Genomic DNA, 25,982 nt, shown 5'->3' on the forward strand with positions numbered 1-25,982 from the left:
AAAACACTATATGCATCATGGTGTCCTTGCATTCACCTTTGCTTACGTTAAATATGAATCGGCCATTACTGCGCCATGCTCTCCCTGATCACAGAATTTATAATTTACCCACCTCTTTTTTTACCACTACATCCCTGATTGTAACTGTACGGCTGGGTAAGAATTTTGTCGCAACCTTCATGCATATGGAGTTTGTGACGAGTAAACAAAGAAACAGCTGGGGACTTTAGCGCTTGTGACTAAAAAACAAACCGTAAAATAACGACACATAGCAAGAAAAGCACTTGGAAAACACGAAGGATGTAGCTGAGCGGGAAGACTTGCAAGACCTTTCACCAAGTGATCACTGCAAACTCGAGCAGGCTTCGACTCGGCTCCCTTCGATTTCACTGAGAGGTTCAAAAGCCACCTTTTTCGACGTCTTTTTGTGAAATCCTGCGTTCGTTCACCCTTTTTTATTAGTTCACGGTAGAGGTCTGCGCGGGACAGAATTTTCAGTCCCGCTCCCGCAAAGAATTATGATTTTCAGTCCTGCTCCCGCCCGCGCCTGCCATATTTTGTCCCGCTCCCGCCCGCAAATCCCGCATGATGCAGACGTTCGCGTTATTTCTCACGAAAATTCTTGTCATTGGCTTGGGGAATTAAACATGCTGAGCTTAGCTGAGCTCTCTGATTTATGGCCGTTGTATGTCAGAACCTTTTGGCACTTATCACAACAAGCAAAGGGCAGCTGATTTCCCTCTGCGTCGTACACGAGAACAACTTCCAAATGTCTGATTTCAGGATTCTTGACTTTTTAACGGTAAATGTACCTCTTTTTAAAGCAGCACTCACTCCTGAAGCACTGTGAGCTTCACTAGAGGAGCTCTGCTCGTCTGCCATGATCGGAGATCTCAAACACGGAACAGCGGAAAGGAATCGGAAACGTACGCGAGATTAGACCACATCCGCAAATTTAGGCATCTTAAAATGTTTTTATTAATGCCAAATAAAATATCCAGCACAAATTATATATGATAGACATAAATTAATAATTTATAAATTTTATTTTAAACACGTTTTTAGTTAGCGGGACTGCAGCTTATCACCTCTCCCGCCCGCTCCCGCATTGTGCACTCCCCCTCCCGCCCGCGCCCGCAATGAGCTTTCAAAATTTGTCCCGCGCCGCACTGCTTTGCGTCGGGTCCCGCGGGACTCCCGCGGGAGTGCAGGGCTCTAGTTCACGGCGAACCCTGAAGAAACTGTGATCAGTTTCACGGTTTGATCGATTCGAACAACCTAAAACAACGCAACCGTATGGCGTTTTTCATGCGATCAATGCAGCTTCTCCGTACAAACGCTTTGTCAACTGAGCTTTGGTTGACCACCAGCTAAAGTTTTGAATAACTAATGAGGCGGATGTGACGTCACGTGAAACCCAGCAATACTGTAATTCTGTATGAGTTGGTTTTTTGTTCTATCTGGCAACCCGCTTGCCTTGTCTTAGCAGCTACAGTTAGTCTTCTGACTACAGAACTCAAAATTTACTTCATCCTCGAGATGGTTGTACTTAACAGTAACGCCAACAATGAAGAATCCGATATAATGTAAGTAACTCGAGTATTTATTTTATTTTTAATAAATTGTTGATATGTAGGTTGGCCTTCAATAAGATGGCTAGCACTTAGCAGACAGTACCTGGGCTAGTAATAAGCCTGGTAGCTCGGTTATTAAAGTGTTTTTAATGAATATTATCTGTGCAACTAAAGCTTAGGTTAAAACTATTTTTAATAATATTAAAGTTTTAATAAATTGTCGATATGTACAGTAGTTTGGCCTCAACAAGATGGCTAGCACTTAGCAGACAGTACCTGGGCTAGTAATAAACCTGGTAGCTCGGTTATTTAAGTGTTTTTAATGAATATTATCTGTGCAACTAAAGCTTAGGTTAAAACTATTTTTAATAATATTAATGTTTTAATAAATTGTCGATATGTACAGTAGTTTGGCCTCAACAAGATGGCTAGCACTTAGCAGACAGTACCTGGGCTAGTAATAAGCCTGGTAGCTCGGTCATTAAAGTGTTTTTTAATGTATATTATCTGTGCAATTAAAGCTTGGGTTAAAACTATTTTTAATAATATTAAAAACGTTTTAATAAATTGTCTAAGTACAGTACTTTGGCCTTCAACAAGATGGCTAGCACTTAGCAGACAGTACCTAGGCTAGTAATAAACCTGGTAGCTCGGTTATTAAAGTGATTTTAATGAATATTATCTGTGCAATTAAAGCTTAGGTTAAAACTATTTTAATAATAAGATTTTTTTTTAAGTGTACTATTGTGAGTATTTTTTGTGTTGTGCAACTTAGCCTCCATTAGAAAGCGGCTAGCTGCTAAGCTAGTCCGCCTTAGTTGTGTTTTTATTTGTGAGAGGTTGTTTGTTTGTTTGTTTATATTAATAATGTATAGGATTGAAAATTGCTAAGCAGCTACCAAATACTTTGTTTGTTTTTTTTTATTAAGGGAGGAAATAAACAGCCTGCTAGTTAAACTGTTGAATAGAAATCATAGGAAATCCTCCAGTTCGTCAAGCCAAGGAAACAAACCGGTCAAGGCGTTTCCTCAGTGTTTCACTGCTTCAGTCGAGTCCAACAAACGCGCTTATAAACAACCTTTTAACTCCAAATATGTGCTTTAATTTCGAAATCAGGGTGTGTTCTGAGTCCTGGCCCAAACCTGCACACACATCCGCTTTTCTCATTTCAGATTCTTTTTTACTTTTTATTCTGTTTATATCATTTTTTGTCTTATTTTAACTGTTCAACCACCTTGTATGAGGACAGATTTGGCAATAAACTCGGTTCTAATTCTGGTCCAGGTCTAAAAATACACCCTGATAGTGATAGCCATGGCTCTGGTGATGAAAAAAAAACTAGGCTACTATACAAAGCATGTTTACATGTTAAATAACAATGTACTGACTCTGTCGCATAGCAACAAGCCGCTTGTGTTGGTCCTTTTCTGTAGCAGAAGGAATAAATGGCTGATGTGGACAAAATACAATCATTTAAAAAAAAAAAAGGATACAAAATACGGCGTGATCACGGATGGTAAATTTTCCGAACGTTGCTATGAGTCTACGGAACAATAACACGGACGTCACTAAGATCGTCTCCATGGTGACGGTATCTGCCTATGCTTCAAGAAGAAGAAGCCTTTATTTGTCACATGCATACTTCACACATCCTCTGCATTTAACCCATCTGAAGCAGTGAACACACACACACACACACACCCAGAGCAGTGGGCAGCCACGCTACAGCGCCCGGGGAGCAGTCAGGGGTTCGGTACCTTGCTCAAGGGCACTTCAGCCCAAGGCCACCCCACGTTAACCTAACTGCATGTTTTTGGACCGTCAGGGAAACCCGGAGGAAACCCACGCAAACACAGGGAGAACATGCAAACTCCACACAGATGCCCCTTTTCCACCAAAGCAGTTCCAGGGCTGGTTTGGGGCCAGTGCTTAGTTTGGAACCGGGTTTTCTGTTTCCACTGACAAAGAACTGGCTCTGGGGCCAGAAAAACCGGTTCCAGGCTAGCACCAACTCTCTGCTGGGCCAGAGGAAAGAACCGCTTACGTCAGCGGGGGGGGGCGGAGTTGTTAAGACCAACAACAATAACAAGACTGCGAAAGATGGCCATTTTTAAGCGACGAGAAGCAGCAGCTGTACAAACGCGAAGTCAGCCATTATTATTATTATTGTTGTCGCTGCTGCTGCTTCTTCCGTGGTGTTTTTGCTTCGATATTCGCGCCAAGGTTTATGCAAACGTAGCGACGTAACTGACATATACAGCGACGTAATGACGTGGCTTCCCTTAGCACCACGAGCTATGGAAAAGCAAACTGGATCTCAGCTGGCTCGCAAGTTGAACGAGTTGTGAACCAGTACCAGCACTGGTCTCAAACCAGCCCTGGAACTGATTTGGTGGAAAAGGGGTAACAGATGCCCCTTTTCCACCAAAGCAGTTCCAGGGCTGGTTCGGGGCCAGTGCTTAGTTTGGAACCGGGTTTTCTGTTTCCACTGACAAAGAACTGGCTCTGAGGCCAGAAAAACCGGTTCCAGGGTAGCACCAACTCTTTGCTGGGCCAGAGGAAAGAACCGCTTACGTCAGCGGGGGGGCGGAGTTGTTAAGACTGATAACAATAGCAAGACCATGAAAGGTCGCCATTTTTAAGTGACGAGAAGCAGCAGCTGTACAAACGTGAAGTCATCCATTATTGTTGTTGTTGCTGCTGCTTCTTCTCCGTGTTGTTGTTGCTTCGATGTTCGTGCCAAGGTTTATGCAAACGCAGCAACGTAACTGACGTATACAGCGACATAATGACGTGGCTCCCCTTAGCACCCTGAGCTATGGAAAAGCAAACTGGTTCTCAGCTGGCTCGCAAGTTGAACGAGTTGTGAACCAGCACTGGCCCCGAACCAGCCCTGGAACTGATTTGGTGGAAAAGGGGTAAGGAAGGCCCTCGCCAGCTGCTGGGTTCGAACCCGGAACCTTCTTGCTGTGAGGTGACCATGCTAACCACTACACCACCTCTAGCTACATGATGGAGGCCAGATAAAGTCGGGCCAATACTAACTAATCAGCAGATAAGAGATGTGGAGCGCAGAGAACACAACTCTGAAATGCTGTTTTTGCCAAAAGGGGTGAAGTTTCCATATTTCTCCCGAAGACTGATGTAGAAATTAGGGATTGAGTAGCATATAGTCAGAGGTAAACTAATTTCAGTGATGACGTTTCAGATATATCGTCTACTTCAGGGGTTCTCAACCTTTTCTCCTGTAAGGCCCACCTATTAGTTGTCATTTGAGCATATAATTGAAGCAAATTGTCTCATCTCATCTCATTATCTCTAGCTGCTTTATCCTGTTCTACAGGGTCGCAGGCAAGCTGGAGCCTATCCCAGCTGACTACGGGCGAAAGGCGGGGTACACCCTGGACAAGTCGCCAGGTCATCATAGGGCTGACACATAGACACAGACAACCATTCACACTCACATTCACACCTACGCTCAATTTAGAGTCACCAGTTAACCTAACCTGCATGTCTTTGGACTGTGGGGGAAACCGGAGCACCCGGAGGAAACCCACGCAGACACGGGGAGAACATGCAAACTCCACACAGAAAGGCCCTCGTCGGCCACGGGGCTCGAACCCGGACCTTCTTGCTGTGAGGCGACAGCGCTAACCACTACACCACCGTGCTGCCCTGAAGCAAATTGTCTGAAACGGAATTGAAAGGGAATTCAGGGGTCAAAATTAAGCATGTACCGACGGACATGGGCAAGTCATTCTCATACTCGGGCAACAATAAAATTATCACTAGTTGTCCGTCGGACAACTGTGTTTGAATGTCTGTTTTACCAAGAAAAATTAAGTTGTTGTGGTTCCTAACAGAAACAACGAAAACTTTATTTTTCCTGTCTTCTCTTTCATTTGTCCTTGACTTTGGTTCGTTGCGGTAGTTGACGCTTCCGTTCGCGAGATGGCGCTACATGATATTATGATTATTCACACGAGGCGCCACTGTCACGTAGGCTAGAACGAACAAAGCGTCTTTTTGGACTGATTTTTAATTCTGCTTTGATCAGTTACACTTGACCATGATGACATGTTTTCTGACTGTTTAACATGTTTAATAGAAGATACTAGTAGTTATACCTAGTTGTTTTACTGTTCATCATGATGAAATAAACACCAAACACATATGAGTGTTATAACTTTATTTCAATCAATCAGTAATCAAACAATGGCAAAACAAGTTGAAATATTTTATTGCGTACTCTATAATAGACATCCAGATTGCTTTTTATGCAAATTACTTACCCAGTCAACCTGCAAAAAAGTAGGGCAACGGATACATGCACGCGGGCAAGTAAATTTTTGGGGTTGGTTGCCCTGAGGGCAAGTCCATTCAAAAGTTAATTTCGACCCCTGGAATTGGCCTGGAATTCTCTGAAACGGGATTTAATGTTTTTTGAAACGGAAAATAGGAGGCTCTAGGTTTATAAAATTTTATTGGAACTTCTTTACAAAAGCCATTTTGTTCACACAATTTAATTTTTGTTACCGTAACCAAGCAACGAACTAGCCAATAGCATTTCAGAAATACAGCCCCGTGTTAAGGAAAAAAGCCCTCCTTGATTGGTCAGTCAGAATTGAGTAATTTGGCCCTATGTATTATAAATACTTGTAACTAGTCGGGGCCCGTTAAAGCAAAATCCCCAATTATTCTGGCTCATCTATTCTATTAGAATCTAATAATCTATTGTAGTGTATTAATGGGATCCAGCATCATTCCCTGTTACAGATAGGAGCCCAGGGATTATGTAAATGCAATAAATACAAACTGTTTGTTTTTAATTGTAGGTATTGTATTTAAAACTGTATGGATGTGCCAGAAGCCAAACCATGCATGCAGGTCATTCTCAGTCAGAAAGGGTTAATGATCCAAAAGTGGACTCTGGTCCATTAACACAAGAACTTATTGCCATGTTTGTGTCCAGCAAACAAGCAAGTTATTAAAACCAAGAAGTGGATATAGAAACCACTCAATGGGATTAGATCCTTGCATGCTTACAAAGAAGGATTTTCTCCGATCAGGTAGAAAATGATCCATCCGTTGAGCTCCCTGACATCTCAAACTACCTGGTACTGCAGACATCGTTCTACACGGATAAATAGATGAAAACCTGGAAGAGCACAGAGCTGTACAACGTTTTATATGTGGCTGGGTTAAAGATCTGGGGATCAGGACACTACAAGATAAATCCTGTATTGTTTATGACTGGGTAAGGAGGAATTTTTGGGCTTTGTTCATGTCTCTGCTATGGTTGCTAAGATGCTACAGATTTTCGTATCGGGTGTAAACAAACCACAGCCGCTCGATTCTCAATCCTCCCTGCTCTTCTCTTTCAGCAGGCATAATAGGTCCATATAATTTACCCACAAACGTATTTATTTATTTATTCTGCTTGCTCGTGCTCTCTCTGTGTGGCGCAGGTTAAGAGCAGGAAGAATGTGACAAAATTAAAACCTTGTTCATAATTTCCCCACAAATGTATTTCTTCCACTTGAAAAGTGTTCAGTGAACCAGCTACCGGATTTGGGACACTATGACATTGTGAACAATTTTTAGTATTTGGACTTCCAAATGCACCAGAGACGCTAAAGGCAGACAAAAGTACAGAGGCCTACCGATATTTCGAGGCAGGTTTCGTGCCGTAATGTTATGGGAAATTCCTGATAAAGAAAAATACCTTATTATGACAAAGGTAAGCTCAAACGTGGATTTCTAATACTAATAAACAAGCCAGGGCCGATATCTAGCATATTTGATGGCGTTTAGCCAAGTCTACGCAATCGGTACACTTGTACCGGTCGCTAGTAAACACAAAGCTCACCAGCCAACACGGCCACATAAACAAATCCACAATTACAATGATGTAACGTGAAAGTCCTCTGTACCTGACTTAAAGGAACAGTCCACCGTACTTCCATAATGAAATATGCTGTTATCTGAATTGAGACGAGCTGCTCCGTACCTCTCCGAGCTTTGCGCGACCTCCCAGTCAGTCAGACGCGCTGTCACTCCTGTTTACTCCTGTTGGCAATGTAGCTAGGCTCAGCATGGCCAATGGTATTTTTGGGGCTGTAGTTAGATGCGACCAAACTCTTCCGCGTTTTTCCTGTTTACATAGGTTTATATGACCAGTGATATGAAACAAGTTCAGTTACACAAATTGAAACGTGGCGATTTTCTATGCTATGGAAAGTCCGCACTATAATGACAGGCGTACTAACACCTACTGAGCTCCGTATCAATGCGCTGTCGAAGCGCGCAGAAGGTGTTAGTACGCCTGTCATTATAGTGCGGACTTTCCATAGCATAGAAAATCGCCACGTTTCAATTTGTGTAACTGAACTTGTTTCATATCACTGGTCATATAAACCTATGTAAACAGGAAAAACGCGGAAGAGTTTGGTCGCATCTAACTACAGCCCCAAAAAATACCATTGGCCATACTGAGCCTAGCTACATTGCTAACAGGAGTGACAGCGCGTCTGACTGCGTCTGACTGACTGGGAGGTCGCGCAAAGCTCGGAGAGGTACGGAGCAGCTCGTCTCAATTCAGATAAGAGCATATTTCATTATGGAAGTACGGTGGACTGTTCCTTTAAAAATTAACTTCAACTTGGGGCGGAGGGGGTTCGTGGCCCACTAGATGGCGCTTCGTGGCCCACTGGTTGAGAAACGCTGGTCTGCTTTGTATGAATTTTTCATTAATTTTTCTATCTGTATTCTTCTTGTCTTTATTTCTTCCTGTTTCTATCTTTCTCTTTTGTTCTATTTTTCAGTTTTTCTTGTGAAGAGGCCTGAAAGTTAAAAGGGAACTCAGGAGAGTTAAAGAAGTATTATTGTTATCTACATATCTGAACAAATGGGAAGAAAAGAGTAACGGACAAGTGTTTTCGAAAAGTAGTTCACATCCTGTTGTCACCAAACTTTAAGAACATGACAGAATTACATTACATCGGTGACAAATCTATATCTAAACCGAAGGCGCACGGAAATCGCATAAAGCGGACAAAAATATCCGTAAGACCAAAACCTTTCGTCATTAAAAAGATGGAGGAGACGGTAAAAAGCAACCAACCGAAGTGCCCATAAATTATACAGCGAGTCTGTAGCCACAGAAACGAAAGCAGCAATCACAGACATGGCACGGGCTGTCTGTCAAATCCATCACCTCAAAGAGAAAAACAAAACGGAAGAAAGGCCGACTAAAGATGCGCAAATAGATTTGCAAGCAATTGCATATGAATTGTACATGTAGGATGCCAGAATATGGATTTATGCTTAATTGTACAAAATGCAAGAAATGGCTCCATCCGAGACACCAGAATTGCAATCTCAGCATAAAACAAATTAAGAAGTCGAAAACAATTAAATGTTTGGACTGTCGGAGTTCATAATTAAAGTATTTTACCTGCATTTGTATGATTTAATTTACTATTGATATTTCACAGAAAATATCACGTATCCATGAATAAGAGCTGTACTTTTATTTTTATATATATTTATTTATTTATTTTTTAATGTGAATCTGTATTCCATGACTCGTCCGTATTTTGTAAACGGTGATAACTGTTTGTCGTCCCTTTTCTTTGCTTCTTGTAAACAGTCTTAGGCAGCCTATTTTTTTTTTGTAGAAACTTTTATGGTGAAATACCGTGACCGAGGTCAGTATTCAAGGCCGAGTATTTCACCATACGGACCGACCTTAAGCTGGTAAATAATTTTTTTTTCTTTACCAAATTCTAACACAAAACGAGAGCGGCCCGAAAGGGAAAACCGAGCCGAGGAGACCTGCCATTTTGAATCCTCATTCACGGCTGTAATGCAAATGGCTTCCTCCTCGGTATACAAGTGCACTTCCATGGCAGGAAAAAAACATTTTGCCGCCTATGTAGTCCCCTGTTTATACAAAATTGAGTCATTCAGGATTCAGTCATGCTTTTGCTCGGCGTTAGCAACAGTTAGAGGTTTTTAGCTTTCTCCTGAAATGTTTTATTTTATTTCTTCTTCCTCAGGGTAGTAAAACTCGCTTTCGCTGTGAACACTGTCATTATCGCTGTCCATGCTGTAAAATTAATGCTATTCTCCTGAGAAATGCGAAAATAAATGTTGACAAAAATTGCTCCTATGTTTGTTGTGAACAAGCGAGTCGCCAGAGGTCCATAACCGGGGCCCGTAACTGGGGTCCGTATCATAGGATACAGACCCGCTCGCCAGCCAATCAGAGCGCAGGATTTGATGGAAACCGGACCGTGAAAAAAATAAAGATGTTTATTTTATGATTTCTACATTATCGAGTCAGTATAAAGACATATTTTAGATTTCCAGACATTAGTTTTGCAGCACAAAATTAAATGATACAGGAAAAAAACAAAAACGTTTGTTTGTCAGTAAAGAAAGCAGTATATTCTGTAAGAAGCACTTTTCAGACAAAAACCTAATGAAGGGTTTTGCTGCAAAAATAAGATGTGACGGACTTTCCAGAAGAACTGTGTCTGGTTGTGCAAGATGCTCAGTAAAACTTGCAATTCATTTCCTTATAAAACTGGAAAGATTGTAAAACAGGGTCATCACACCAAATAATGACTTTATTTCATTTATTCCCGTTTGCTGATGTGTTTATAAACGTATTTAATTTCATTATTTTTGAAGGCATTTTTTTTCTCTGCAGCATTTATTTGCATGTGCATAAGACTTTTGCACAGTACTGTGTGTATAGTAGCTTCGCTTGATAAAATGGTTAATAAATGTATATACAGGGTCAGCATACTTCATCCAGCAACTTAATTATTAACAGAGGTATTAATTCTAGACTGATGGAGGTCTGACTTTTTTTTTTCTTCCTTGTAGCCTGATAGAAGAGCGCTGCTCCTCGTTGCCCAGCTCTCCAGCCAAACGGGTGTCTCCAGCCAAAAGGAAGCAGTACTTTATAAGCCAGGCCATACGCAACTCTGACCTTGTACCCAAAGCCAAGGGTAAAAAAAGTTTGAGAAGACGAGAGAACAGTAAGTGCTGTTGAAATTATTATTTTTTAATCTGATTTGGTTAGGAAAAGGGGCGGCACGGTGGTGTAGTGGTTAGCGCTGTCGCCTCACAGCAAGAAGGTCCGGGTTCGAGCCCCGTGGCCGACGAGGGCCTTTCTGTGTGGAGTTTGCATGTTCTCCCCGTGTCCGCGTGGGTTTCCTCCGGGTGCTCCGGTTTCCCCCACAGTCCAAAGACATGCAGGTTAGGTTAACTGGTGACTCTAAATTGACCGTAGGTGTGAGTGTGAGTGTGAGTGGTTGTCTGTGTCTGTGTGTCAGCCCTGTGATGACCTGGCGACTTGTCCAGGGTGTACCCCGCCTTTCGCCCGTAGTCAGCTGGGATAGGCTCCAGCTCGCCTGCGACCCTGTAGAAGGATAAAGTGGCTAGAGATAATGAGATGAGATGGTTAGGAAAAGCTTTGCAGCAGAACAAGCATGTACATATTGCTTACCTCACTCAATGGTTTCGTAACAATACAAGTATACTTGTATGATTATTTATCGTGAAATGATTTCGATGATGAAACTGTGAGATGTCATAACCTGTTAAAATTGTGACTGATTTTAAAAGTAGACGGCTTTTCGATTTCATAAAACCGGTGAAATTTAGTTCCCTCTGAAATTTGGTCATTGTGATATGTTTATTTCTGTCATATCTTTAAAAAAAAAAACCCAGGCCATCCTGTGGCTGGGAAGTTATTTAATTTGAGCGGATTCCCGAGCAAATAATGTACATGAAATCGCTCGCTTCGCGCAGTCAAGCAGACAGAGGAGGTCTGTATGCGCATGCGCAGGTTTACTTTCTTCTTCTTTTGGGTTTTACAGCAGCTGGCATCCACAGTGTTGCATTACTGCCATCTACAGGTTTACCTTGACCGTGCACTGACCGTTCCATCGTTTTGTCGCTAAACGAACAGCTGATCACACCGAGGTGCTCGCTGACCGCCGATATTTATTAGTTTGGTCCTGCGTTTCCTTTCCTTTGTATATAACATCTTTTCTTCTTGCATTCTGTTACTGGAGTCGCTCTTTCACGTTTCATTCGCACGCTCACGTCCTCCATTTTTCTCTCCTGTTTCGAATTTGTATCCCACAATGCCTTACGCGAATGGGGAAAGCCCACCACGTCATGTCGTATCTTGTATTACGTCATGCCAAAGCAGGAAAAAATAGCAGAGAATGTAGGACCATGTGGCCCTAAATTCATTAATTATTCTATTTAGGGAAAAAAAAAAAACTAATAAAACTGGAATTCTGTGATTCGAATTCAGTAGCTTTCAGTCCATTAAACAAAAATAATTGGATGACAGGGAAAATTATTTCTATGACCTAAACTTGAAAAATCTGAAAGGCAGTCCACCTTTAAGATTGTGCATAGTTTTCTAATTTTATTTTTCAATTTATTTAAATATCTCAACAGCTCGCTACTTGGATAACCTCCTGGAGCGAGATGAGTGCTCCAAAGATGAGACTGAAGCGTACGAGACAGCGTCGCCAACTATTTTCACTGAAGCGTGCACCAATGGAAACTATGTGGAGGTACAACAACCTGTTCCAGTGATTCAATTTCAGTATGCTATAGTGTCTTTTTAAAATGGCCTTTCCCCATCTCTCGCAGTACTGGAGTGACTTCATGAACCGCTCAGGAGAGGAGCAGGAGAAAATGTTGGCCCTGTTGGATGCGGAGACAAGAAGACAGAGTAACTCCAGCAAGGCCCTAAAAGACCAGAGAGAGTGTGAGGCTTCACTCACGCCTCACCTATTCACATGAATTACACAAATTGCCCAACGATGTTTGTTGTGGCCAGATCTATCTCAGCGGTAAAGGATTTTTGCTACATCAGAAGATCTAGATTTTTAATTTTGTGATTGTTAGAAAGCCATTGCTGGGCCCTTGAGCAACATGTTTAACTTTTGTTTGCATAAAAGCATCTAGAAAATGAACATATGTATGTAAGTGATATTCTTTTTCATATTATTCTTTGATTAACCATTTATTATGATAGTTTGGCAATCATTTTTTTTTTCCCCTCTCCCCTGCCATCAGTGAACCCTGCCTTCACCGCTCAGGAATGCTTCCAAAGAATTGATCGGAAGTTGCGTGCAACATTGAAACGCAAACATGTTCCCAAGGTGAGACCTCGGTTTTTCTATCAATTACACCGATCAGCCATAGCATTAAAACCACTGACAGGTGAAGTGAATTACATTGATTATCTTGTTACAAAGGCACCTGTGAAGGGGTGGGATATATTAGGCAGCAAGAGAAGAGAAGAGTCAGTTCTTGAAGTTGATGTGTTGGAAGCAGGAAAAATGGGCAGGCGTAAGGATCTGAGCGACTTTAACAAGCACCAAATTGTGATGGCTAGATGGCTGGGTCTGAGCAGCTCCAAAATGGTACGTCTTGTGGGGTGTTCCCAGTATGCAGTGGTTAGTACCGACTAAAAGTGGTCCAAGGAAGGACAGCCGGTGAACCGGCGACAGGGTGTCAAAGACTCATTGATTTGCATGGGGCATGAAAGCAATCCCACACGGTCCAATCCCACAGAAGAGCTCCTGTAGCACAAACTGCTGAAAAAGTGAACGTTGACGCCTTTGTTTTAGCCAGCATTAACTTTTTCAGCAGTTTGTGCTACAGTAATTCTTCTGTGGGATTGGACCATATTGGGGTAGCCTTCGTGCCCCATGTGAATCAATGAACACCCCACAAGACGTACCATTTTGGAGCTGCTCAGACCCAGCCATCTAGCCATCGTAATTTGGTGCTTGTTAAAGGAACAGTCCACCGTACTTCCATAATGAAATATGTTGTTCTCTGAATTGAGACGAGCTGCTCCGTACCTCTCCGAGCTTTGCGCGACCTCCCAGTCAGTCAGACGCGCTGTCACTCCTGTTAGCAATGTAGCTAGGCTCAGCATGGCCAGTGGTATTTTTTGGGGCTGTAGTTAGATGCGACCAAACTCTTCCACGTTTTTCCTGTTTACATAGGTTTATATGACCAGTGACATGAAACAAAGTTCAGTTACACAAATTGAAACGTGGCGATTTTCTGTGCTATGGAAAGTCCGCACTATAATGACAGGCGTACTAACACCTTCTGCGTGCTTCGACAGCACATTGATACCTTCACTCGGAGTTGTACCATTTTTTTTAGACAGGGCGGACGGACCAGGGCATTCGCCCACCTGGCCGTGCCCGACAAGGAGCGCTCTCAGCCGGCTTGGGAGGCAGACGGCAGCCCCTCCTGGAGTGTGGTTTTACCATGGGCCTCATGCGGAAAAATGACAAAGTCCCAGTTTTATCATGGGCCTTAGGCTGAAAAAATGACAAAGTCCCAGTTTTACCATGGGGCTCGAGTTGTACCATTTTTTTAGACAGGGCGGACGGACCAGGGCATTCGCCCGCCTGGCCGTGCCCGAAGAGGAGTGAAGGTATCAACGCGCTGTCGAAGCGCGCAGAAGGTGTTAGTACGCCTGTCATTATAGTGCGGACTTTCCATAGCATAGCAAATCGCCACGTTTCAATTTGTGTAACTGAACTTTGTTTCATGTCACTGGTCATATAAACCTATGTAAACAGGAAAAATGTGGAAGAGTTTGGTCGCATCTAACTACAGCCCCAAAAAATACCATTGGCCATGCTGAGCCTAGCTACATTGCTAACAGGAGTAACAGCGCGTCTGACTGACTGGGAGGTCGCGCAAAGCTCGGAGAGGTACGGATCAGCTTGTCTCAATTCAGAGAAGAACATATTTCATTATGGAAGTACGGTGGACTGTTCCTTTAAAGTCGCTCAGATCCTTACGCTTGCCCATTTTTCCTGCTTCCAATACATTAACTTCAAGAACTGACTCTTCTCTTGCTGCCTAATATATCCCACCCCTTCACAGGTGCCTTTGTAATGAGAGAATCAATGTTTTTCACTTCACCTGTCAGTGGTTTTAATGCTATGGCTGATCGATGTACACTATACACTACCGTTCAAAAGTTTGGGTTCACTTTGAAATGTCCTTATTTTTGAAAGAAAAGCACTGTTCTTTTCAATGAAGATCACTTTAAACTAATCAGAAATCCACTCTATACATTGCTAATGTGGTAAATGACTATTCTAGCTGCAAATGTCTGGTTTTTGGTGCAATATCTCCATAGGTGTATAGAGGCCCATTTCCAGCAACTCTCACTCCAGTGTTCTAATGGTACAATGTGTTTGCTCATTGCCTCAGAAGGCTAATGGATGATTAGAAAACCCTTGTACAATCATGTTAGCACAGCTGAAAACAGTTGAGCTCTTTAGAGAAGCTATAAAACTGACCTTCCTTTGAGCAGATTGAGTTTCTGGAGCATCACATTTGTGGGGTCGATTAAATGCTCAAAATGGCCAGAAAAATGTCTTGACTATATTTTCTATTCATTTTACAACTTATGGTGGTAAATAAAAGTGTGACTTTTCATGGAAAACACAAAATTGTCTGGGTGACCCCAAACTTTTGAATGGTAGTGTATGTTCAGTGTAAACTGTAGTTATTGGACAAATAAACCCCCAATATCCCGTACTCTCTGCTCATATCATTTACACTGTATAAACTGTCCCGTTAAAGACGACATTGGAGCTTCTGGAGAGTGACCTGCTGACCTTTTTTGAAGCTCACCCGCAATCTATATACGTCGCCAAACTTAGCAACAGGTACGTTTTCCAAACACGAGTGATGAAGTTTCTTGTATTAAATGTCAGAAAGAAAGAAAACTGAGTGTTTATTCAGTGTTCAATTCAATGTTTCGTGTTTATACTCGCCAGTTTTGAGAGACTGTTGCTTCATGCCATTTGCCAGTACATGGACCTCGCATCAGCCAGTAAGTTGATCAGACATTTGTGTGTTTCTCCTGCTAGCTTTCTGTCAGGAACCTAAATCCTGGGACTTGGAGCTCTGAGTTTTATCTTAGAAATAAGAGTTCTACTAAGCCCACATTCTCCAGTCTTATCCACAAAGATCCGGTTGCACATCTGCCAGACCCTCTGTTCTGGGAAGACTCCAAAAGTTCCTAGTGAAAAGCGTCAGTAAAATTGCTCACAATCTTGTTTTTGAGCAGTTAGGAAGCACCTTCATCCCTTACCTGTTAAACTGGCGTGATTAAAGATGGCATGCAATATTTTGCAGTGGTGAACGGCAACACTAGGGAGTTACAGTCCTGTATGTGTACACCTCGGACCCACAACCACAGAAACAGTTTACTAGTTAACTAGTATTATTAAATCAGGAAGAGTAAAAAGTATTTGGGATGCAACACTTACTTGTATATTTAGTTGGTTCTGTTTTCTGAGAAAATATAAATAAGCTAAAAGCTGAATTTAAAGCACAGCCACCCTGACCAGGTGGCTATTTGTGCAGTTCCACAGTTTGTGTTAATGAACATCTTTTTATTCTTTTTTTTTCTGTCACGCAAGCTTCGCATATAAAGCCTAGGTCACAACTAGGGCTGTAACGATACACCCAACTCACGATTCGATTCGTATCGCGATTTTTGACCCACGATTCGATACGCCCACGATTTTTTAAAAAATGTTTTTTTAAAGTAGTAAATTTGACTTATTAACATTTACTTACTTACATTAACTATTTAATAACAAATAATTCAGACCACTGCAGAGAATGAGTAATATGTATGCAAAAATGAACAAATGTATATCCAAAGACTGTTTTATTTCTCAAAATAATACTGTTGAGCCGGAAGCTCTGTTTTTTTCGGTTCTGAAAAAGTCATTTTTCCAAATCGTGTAAATCCGTTAAGATTTTTTTTTGGGGGGGGGGTGGCTCTCTCACTGTCTCACTCTCATAGGGCCAATGATTTTCTGTGATCGCGGAAAACAGATGGAAATTACGGAATTTTTATGGTGAAACATTGCTCGCGTGTCAAAGTGTAACTGCCGCAGAAAGCTTCCGCCCAAGCAGACATGCCTTCAGTGTTGCCAGATATGGCTAACGTTTTCCACCCCAAAATATGTTCAAAACCAGCCAAAAAGCACCTAAACCTGCCCAATCTGGCAACACTGCATGCCTTTCCGGTCAAGTGATTGTGATTGGCTTGTGGCACACCTAGCCAGCCAATGAGCTGCTTGTTTACAGATTCGCTCCCCGCGTCGCAACCAGAATGGCGACCGCTTAAAAGAAATGAATGCTCTGCCAGTGGTGAGTGTGGACGTTGCGTGACTCGCAGAAGATTGTCGCAGGTCGGCGAAAAAACGACTTACTAATAGATATAAAAAAAAAAAAGTAATTTAAGTAAGTTTAAAATGTAATTTAAATAAAAAGTAAAGTATTCATAAATTGAAGTTTGGAAGCGCCTCTGTTTTTGGGCTGAGGAGAAGTTTGAAAGGGTGTACCGCGATTCTGCCTTCTTGTATCGCGATACGGATCGTGGCTCTGCGTATCGCGATTTCGATACGTATATCGTTACAGCCCTAGTCACAACCGGACGTACGATTTTTTTTTTGGCCGTGCGATTTTTGGCGTTTCCCAAATCACTGCGGTTTTTTTGTTCATGGAGAAAGACGCACGTTGGCCGTAAGTTTGTCTTGCAACCTGAAAAAAACGTAAGCGCCCGTAGAGTTTGTTTGACACGACAAAGAACCTCTGCGGCCAGTCTACGGCTTGAAAATCAGCGCGTTTTTTGCACGTAGACTGGCCATAGGAGCACGTACGGCCGGTTGTGACTGAGGCATAACTCCTTATGCACTCCTTAAAGTTTAAAAACCTCATGCTCACACGACTTTTACTTTGTGCCCTGGTGCACACCTGTAGTCTCGACCAGAGTAGTCCGCCTTGTATTCATATATCTGTATTTATGCCCGTTTAGAACGCACATCTGTCCAATCCAATTGGCTATAGGTTACAGCCCTACAAAGTAATGTTGTGTAACTGTCAATGTGAGCCCAAAGACTTGTATCCTAGGGTTTGAGTTCCTGGTCAGGTTCAAGCATCAGGTTTTATCCTGAGCGGAAATGCAGCTATTCATGATGACAACTGCATGACTTAATAGGCAGAATGATAACATACTGACATGTCTTCTATCACAGGCACTGACTGTAATGGCACACGACAGACAAAGGTTGTGAACAAGCAAGAGGAGTTCCTCCCTCCTTCGCCATTGCTCTCGGCTTATTTGGAGCAGAGGAGCTGAGAGGAGGACGGTATTCCGGCACTGCCACCTCACCTGGCCAGTATGAATCATAGAAGCAGCTTTAAATAAACAGTCTGTATTCGTGGTCTCTACCGGCTACAAAAGAAAGGCTTTGTTTTAGAGAGTGTCTCACAATGTTCTTTAATAGCTACTTGGACTTTAAATAGACTTAATCTCGACGTTAAATAAAGCACAAACATCCAGTATACATACAGAATATGGTCCTGGCAGATGTACTGTTTTGTCCTAAAGGGCTTTTATAGGTGCTAGCAGTAAATTTGAATGATACTTTTACTACAGAATTCGTTGTAAAATGAAATGATCGTGATTTTCATGATGCTATTCAAAAAGCTTTGCACTAAGCTTTGTGATAGTCGGTTATTTTATTTTTTTGCTTCATCCACACTGATTAAGTGCAAAGATGTTTTGTACATTCTGGCTAATGAAACCTTGCGGAAAGCTTGCATAATTGGAACTTCTGCAAAAAAAAAAGCATTAGCAAATACGTTCCTGATGGTATCTCTTTCTGCAACAGTAACGCACCTGATAGATTTTAGTGTAAACGTATCTACGTATGATCATGTTTCAGCTTTCTCAAGATTATACTGAGGATGGTGTTCAAACTAATTATGATTAATGTACAGATTTTTCAGTTTTGAATGTAATGGTCTAGCATATGTACATGTAGCTGAGGCTGTAAAAGTAGAAAGTGTAGAAAATCCTTTTGACTTTGGCCATGCTAATTGTTAGTGGATAAACGAATTATTCATCTCGGTAGTACTTGCGGTTTTATTTCCTTACCCGCTATCCATATGTAGTGTACTGATCGCTAACTGCCATTTTTAACGCTTTAATAATTGAATATTTTAATTATGCACACATGCTCATGAGATGACGTTTGGTAGAAATGGTGGTGTTTCCATTCTCAAACACTGTGCCATATGTTGTACTTTTGACATTTATTCTAAAGTGTAGCCATTTTAGTAAATTAAAAATCTCCCATCACTTGACACAACTGTTTACAATGCAGAAACTCGAATATAGGGTCTTCGTTTGGTACTGATGATGGTGGACGGCAGTGACGTTAGACTTAAGGAAGCTTCCGAGGCATGTGATGTCAATAGGGGCCTTTTACTGACATCCCAGATTTTTGTTTATCACGTAGCATCCGCCATATTGCCGGGCAAACAAAGAAACGCGGCTGTTGACAGTTAATAATGAAAATTGAGATGACTGCAGTCAGTACAATCTCTCAAACGATTAAAAGTTTAGATTATACCAGCAAATCGCGTTACATCCAAAAAGCTGAAACATGCAGGCATCACAGATCCATATAATTTACCCACAAATGCATTTATTCCACTTGAAACATGTACGGCGAACCAGCTACCAGATTTGGGACATCCTGAACTATTTAGTATTTGGACTTTAACATGCACCGGAGATGCTAAAGGTAGGCATCTGTATTTTTGTCTGCTGATGTTTCGAGGCAGGTTTCGTGCTGGAATGTTATGGGAAATTCCTGATAAAGAAAAATACCTTATTATGACAAAGATAAGCTCAAACATGGACTTCTAATAGTAATAAACAAGCCAGGGCCTAGATCTAGCATATTTTATGGTGTTTAGCTGAGTCTACATTATCAGTACATAACAAACATGCTGCTAGTCGAGCTAAGCATTAGGTCTAATAAAATATATTGCGTCCAAAGCCTACATCCAGATATACGTTTTAACGTTCATGCATTTGCCACGTTTTTTTGTAGAGTAATAAGTCTGACATGCTTGTGTATGTACCAGTAGACTGTACTGAGTGCCAGATCATGCAATTTGTTAAAGCTTTACTATCTAGACCAAAGTTGAATGTTAACTTGAGTACGCCGAGTCTAGACCTAGATCTGTAGGATTTTTATAACTGAATGGCCTTGAACTAGAAAAAGTGTTAGGAAAAATAATCGGTGCACAGGACTTTCATACTAACCTGATATAAAATGTTCTCCACACACACGCGAATGCTTTGTTGGCATCCAATCTTCCCGTTTAACTGCAGCTCGCCATTTTTCTTGTCTTCACTGCTTCCTGGCGAAGCCAGAAAAAGTTAAACCAGGCTTCTCTCCACATCTGTTATTACATCCAAAAGCACTACAGGTCTCTGGCATTTGTTCTTTTAGATGTCACTTCTACCAGTTTATCTGTAGATGTTTACTGAATTGGGCTTACAATTACTTGTGTACACCGCTGCTGTGCTGGTCGTTGTCAAACACGAAGCTTTGCCCGGCAACATGGCCGCATCAACATCCGCAGTTACGATGATGTCATGTTAAAGGCCCCTATTGTCAATCTGCAATGAACTTGCAAAAAACCAAACCAACTTGCACTTACAATTATGCCTTACACACGCATGCCAGTTTGTTAGTGATGTAGTTTTTCATATTGTACATTTCCAGAACAAAGGGTTGCTGTGTTTTACAGTATGAGTAAAAAGAATCTGGCGAGACCTGATCAGTCAGGGTGTTGGTGTTGCAAACCAAATTGTACGTGTATGGTTGCTTATTTTCTCAGGCACCAAAACTCCTGAATGTGAGTTTCTGTACAAATTGAACACGTTTTTAATTCACATGAAGCCACGTGTTCCGTATTTTTCTTTAGATGCAAGTCCTGGCCTTTGGGGCCTTTTATTAAAGGTCTACATCTGTCTGCCATTTTATTTTATTTTATTTTTTGTATGTGTGTAAAATAAATAAAATCACACACACGCATATACAGTGGGGTCCAGAAGTCTGACAGCTCATTGAAAAGCTGGGGATTTATTCATTTAAAATTGGAAATAAACAGAAGGTTTTGAAATAGAAAGTAAATGTTAAGTATGTTGAATATTTAAGATTCAAGTTCCTGTGCTATTTCCAGGTCCCGATTTGAATGCGAGTTTGTGATATTGATCATGTTAACTGTCTTGTACAAAATGTCCGATCTTCCTCATGCCTAATCTCTTCTACTGAAGCATGTGATCAGACAACACTCCAGTGTATTTGATCTAAAATGGATAAGGTTTTGCAGAAACTTGTGGAGCCCGTTTCGGCTCAAGTACACAGTCATTAAAGCACAGGGGACGAACCAAATTCTAGGAAACTCTCTGAAATTCATGGAAGTATTTCAAAGAATCTACTTTTCACACAAGTTGATGTAAAAAGTATAATTTGTAATGAAAATTGTTGTGTTAAATTAGAAAAGAGTGCACAGTAGAAGCTTTTTCAGTCGTGGCCAGACTTTTGGACCCTGTTGTATGTAGAGGTAGTTGGCATCATTCACTATAAACCATAGGATGCGTCTTTAGTTGTACAACAAATAGGAAAATGACTCGTGTTGATTGTATGTTGAGTTCGTATTTATATGATCATTGTGTGATTGATTGGTCCAAGCCATAAATGACTGACTGTACCTTCATTTAAATAAATACTCAGTCAAGTTCGTCTGGAGTATGTTGTGTTCATTGTTATGTACACTCATGACTTGTGCAGCCATGTAGTTCTGTCCAAGTTGAAAAGGGTTTATTATTATTATTATTATTATTATTATTATCCCCCGCCACAAAGTGCACAAGGGAATATAGGAATGGAGTCCATCCTTCCGTCCGTCCGTTTCAATTTGGACAAGTTTTCTCAAACTCCATAAGCTACATCAATGAACCTTTGTGTGCTCATATTACTATTCATGATCTAAGTTGAGTTCGAAAAATAATTTCTGAGAAATTATTATTTTCAGAGTTATGGCCCTTGATTTACAGTGGTGCTTGAAAGATTGTGAACCCTTGAGAATTTTCTATATTTCTGCATAAATATGACCTAAAACATCAGATTTTCACACAAGTCCTAAAAGTAGATAAAGAGAACCCAGTTAAACAAATGAGACAAAAATATTATACTCGGTCATTTATTGAGGAAAATGATCCAGTATTACATATCTGTGAGGGGCAAAAGTATTGGGCCTTTTCCACTACCCTTTTTCAGCTCGCTTCAGCCCAACACGGCTCGCATTTCGACTACATCAGAGCAGCACGACTGAGCTCACTTCAGCCTTACTCAGCACCCAAAACTCGCACGGTTTTGGAGTGGGGCTGAAGTGAGCCAAACCGAGCCGAGTGGGGCTAGGGGCGTGAGGAGACACTCCCCTGTGCACTGATTGGTGAGGAGGAGTGTCCTCACATGCCCACACACGCCCCGCGAGCACGCTGGGAACCACCATCTGCTCTTGCCAGTATCTGTTGGCGTTGTCGGTGACAACAAGCCACAGCACCAAGACCAGCAACACTAATGACTCCATGTCCTCCATGTTTATTGTTTACTATCCGGGTTGTGAGACTACTGCTTAAAAGGTCACTGATGTCACTGTTTGCGCCGCCTAACGACATCACGTGATGTCCACCTACTTTCGCTAACTCCACCCAATGTGTCCACCCACTTCCAGCCAGCACGGTTCAGCGCGGTTGCAGTCGAAATGCAACCCCAACAGCCCCACTCAGCTCGACTCAGCCCAACTCAGCACCGCGCGGCTCAGCCCAACTCACCCACGTTGGTAGTGGAAAAGCCCCATATGTGAACCTTTGCTTTCAGTATCTGGTGTGACCCCCTTGTGCAGCAATAACTGCAACTAAACGTTTCCGGTAACTGTTGATCAGTCCTGCACACCGGCTTGGAGGAATTTTAACCCATTCCTCTGTACAGAACAGCTTCAACTCTGTGATGATGGTGGGTTTCCTCACATGAACTGCTTGCTTCAGGTCCTTCCACAACACTTTGATTGGATTAAGGTCAGGACTTTGACTTGGCCATTCCAAAACATTAACTTTATTCTTCTTTAACCATTCTTTGGTAGAACGACATGTGTGCTTAGGGTCGTTGTCTTGCTGCATGACCCACCTTCTCTTGAGATTCAGTTCATGGACAGATGTCCTGACATTTTCCTTTAGAATTCGATGGTATAATTCAGAATTCATTGTTCCATCAATGATGGCAAGCCATCCTGGCCCAGATGCAGCAAAACGGTCCCAAACCATGATACTACCACCACCATGTTTCACAGATGGGATGAGGTTCTTATACTGAAATGCAGTGTTTTCCTTTCTCCAAACATAACACTTCTCATTTTAAACTAAAAAGTTCTATTTTGGTCTCATCCGTCCACAAAACATTTTTCCAATAGCCTTCTGGCTTGTCCCCGTGATCTTTAGCAAATTGCAGATGAGCAGCAATGTTCTTTTTGGAGAGCAGCGGCTTTCTCCTTGCAACCCTGCCATGCACACCATTGTTGTTCAGCGTTCTCTTGATGGTGGACTCATGAACATTAACATTAGCCAATGTGAGAGAGGCCTTCAGTTGCTTAGAAGATAGCCTGGGGTCCTTTGTGACCTTGCTGACTTACACGCCTTGCTCTTGGAGTGATCTTTGTTGGTTGACCACTCCTGGGGAGGGTAACAGTGGTGTTGAATTTCCTCCATTTGTACACAATCTGTCTGACTTTGATTGGTGGAGTCCAAACTCTTTAGAGATGGTTTTGTAACCTTTTCCAGCCTGATGAGTATCAGCAATGCTTTTTCTGAGGTCCTCAGAAATCTCCTTTGTTCATGCCATGATACATTTCCACAAATATGTGTTTGTGAAGATCAGACTTTGATAGATCCCTGTTCTTTAAATAAAACAGGGTGCCCACTCACACCTGATTGTCATCCCATTGATTGAAAACACCTGACTCTAATTTCACCTTCAAATTAACTGCTAATCCTAGAGGTTCACATACTTTTGCCACTCACAGATATGTAATATTGGATCATTTTCCTCAATAAATAAATAAATGACCAAGTATAATATTTTTGTCTCATTTGTTTAACTGGGTTCTCTTTATCTACTTTTAGGACTTGTGTGAAAATCTGATGTTTTAGGTCATATTTATGCAGAAATATAGAAAATTCTAAAGAGTTCACAAACTTTCAAGCACCACTGTATGTTACTGGACTTTGTACAAGTGGACTCAATCTGGACAAGTTTTCTCAGAAGCTACATCAGTGAAACTTTGCATGCTCATACTACTGAAAAAAGCCGGGTAGCATTTTATGAAGGTGTCACAGCACTTATGACATAAGTCAATATTAAATCGATGGGGTTATAAGGGTGTAAGTGTTGAGATCTTCATAAGATGCTCGTGGCAGGGGATAGTGATGACTATGTCTTCTTGCTGGTTTATTAAAAATTTAAATCTTGCTAGATAAAGGCATCAGAGTTTTAATGTTTTTGTAATTACGAGAAAAATATATATACATACACTAGTGCATCTCAAAAAATTAGAATATTGTGAAAAAGTTCAATATTTTCCATCAGTTATTTAAGAAAGTGAAAATGTTATATTATAGACTCATCACACAAACTAAAAAATGTTTCAAGCATTTTTCTATTTTAATCAGTATGGCATACAGTACAAAAACATTTTAAAAAAATCTCAAAATATTAGAATATTTCATTTCAAGTTTGAGTAAAACCGTATGAACACAGTGTATCTCTTGGTCTAGTTCAGTAAACACAACCGCAATCATGGGGAAGACTGCTGACTTGACTGTTGTCCAGAAGATGATCACTGATGCCCTCCACAAGGAGGGTAAGCCACAAAAGGTCATTGCTGAAAAGGGTGGCTGGAAAAGGCGCACAAGCAACAGGGATGGCCGCAGTCTTGAGAGGACTGTCAAGAAAAGTTGATTCAAGAACTTGGGAGAGCTTCACAAGGACTGGACTGAGGCTGGTGTCAGTGCATCAAGACCCATCACGAACAGACATCTTCAAGAAAGGGATACAACTTTCGCATTCCTAATATCAAGCTACTCCTGAGCCAGAGACAATGTCAGAAGTGTCTTATCTGGGCTAAGGAGAGAAAGAAATGGACTCAGTGGTCCAAAGTCCTCTTTTCAGATGAAAGTACATTTTGCATTTAATTTGGAAATCACGGTTCTAGAGTCTGGAGGAAGAGTGGAGAGGCACAGAGTCCAAGGTGTTTGAAGCCCAGTGTGAAGTTTCCACAGTCTGTGATGATTTGGGGTGCCATGTCATCCACTGGTGTTGGTCCACGGTATTTTATCAAGTCCAAAGTCAACACAGCCATCTGCCAGGAGATTTTAGAGCACTTCATGCTTCCATCTGCTGACGAGCTTTTTGGAGATGCTGATTTCCTTTTCCAGCAGGACTTGGCACCTACCCACAGTGCCAAAACTACTACCAAATGGTTTGCTGACCATGATATTACTGTGTTTGATTGGCCAGCCAACTTGCCTGACCTGAACCCCATAGAGAATCTATGGAGTATTGTCAAGAGGAAGATGAGAAACACCCGACCCAAAAATACAGATACGCTGAAGGCCACTATCAAAGCAACCTGGGCTTCAGTAACACCTCAGCAGTGCCACAGACTGATCACCTCCATGCCACACCGCATTGATACAGTAATTCATGGTAAAGGAGCCCCAACCAAGTATTGAGTGTATAAATGAATATACTTTTCAGAAGTTGGACATTTCTGTATTGTAAATCCTTTTTTTTGATCGATCTTAGGGAATATTCTAATAATTTGAGATACTGGATTTCTGATTTTCATGAGCTATAAGCCATAATCATCAAAATTAAAACAAAAAAGGCTTTAAATATTTCACTTTACATGTAATGAATATAGAATATATGAAAGTTTACCTTTTTGAATTAAATTATGAAAAAAAGGAACTTTTTCATGGTATTCTAATTTTTTGAGATGCACTAGTATATACAGTTAGGTCCATATATATTTGGACACTAACACAAATTGTTTTTTTTTACCTGTTTACTGAAACATATTCAAGTTATAGCTATATAATGGACATGGACATAAAGTCCAGACTTTCAGCTTTCATTTGAGGGTATCCACATTAAAATTGGATGAAGGGTTTAGGAGTTTCAGCTCCTTAACATGTGCCACCCTGTTTTTCTCATCTCATCTCTAGCCGCTTTATCCTGATCTACAGGGTCGCAGGCAAGCTGGAGCCTATCCCAGCTGACTACGGGCGAAAGGCGGGGTACACCCTGGACAAGTCGCCAGGTCATCACAGAGCTGACACATAAACACAGACAACCATTCACACTCACATTCACACCTACG

The 25,982-nt window shown here is 41.5% G+C and overlaps 1 protein-coding gene across 1 annotated transcript; it reads left to right on the plus strand.

Annotated features, from left to right (window-relative positions):
• Positions 1-1,448: 1,448 nt before the first annotated feature.
• Positions 1,449-21,284, plus strand: r3hdm4 (R3H domain containing 4). Its single transcript, XM_060941608.1, has 8 exons — positions 1,449-1,586; positions 10,470-10,624; positions 12,063-12,181; positions 12,261-12,378; positions 12,690-12,775; positions 15,240-15,325; positions 15,437-15,492; positions 17,714-21,284. The coding sequence occupies exons 1-8, from the start codon at positions 1,540-1,542 to the stop codon at positions 17,815-17,817; spliced, it is 771 nt and encodes a 256-aa protein (XP_060797591.1). The 5' UTR covers positions 1,449-1,539; the 3' UTR covers positions 17,818-21,284.
• The last annotated feature ends 4,698 nt before the right edge of the window (positions 21,285-25,982 follow it).

The sequence above is a fragment of the Neoarius graeffei genome, chromosome 15, assembly GCF_027579695.1.
Source record: "Neoarius graeffei isolate fNeoGra1 chromosome 15, fNeoGra1.pri, whole genome shotgun sequence".
NCBI lineage: Eukaryota > Metazoa > Chordata > Actinopteri > Siluriformes > Ariidae > Neoarius > Neoarius graeffei.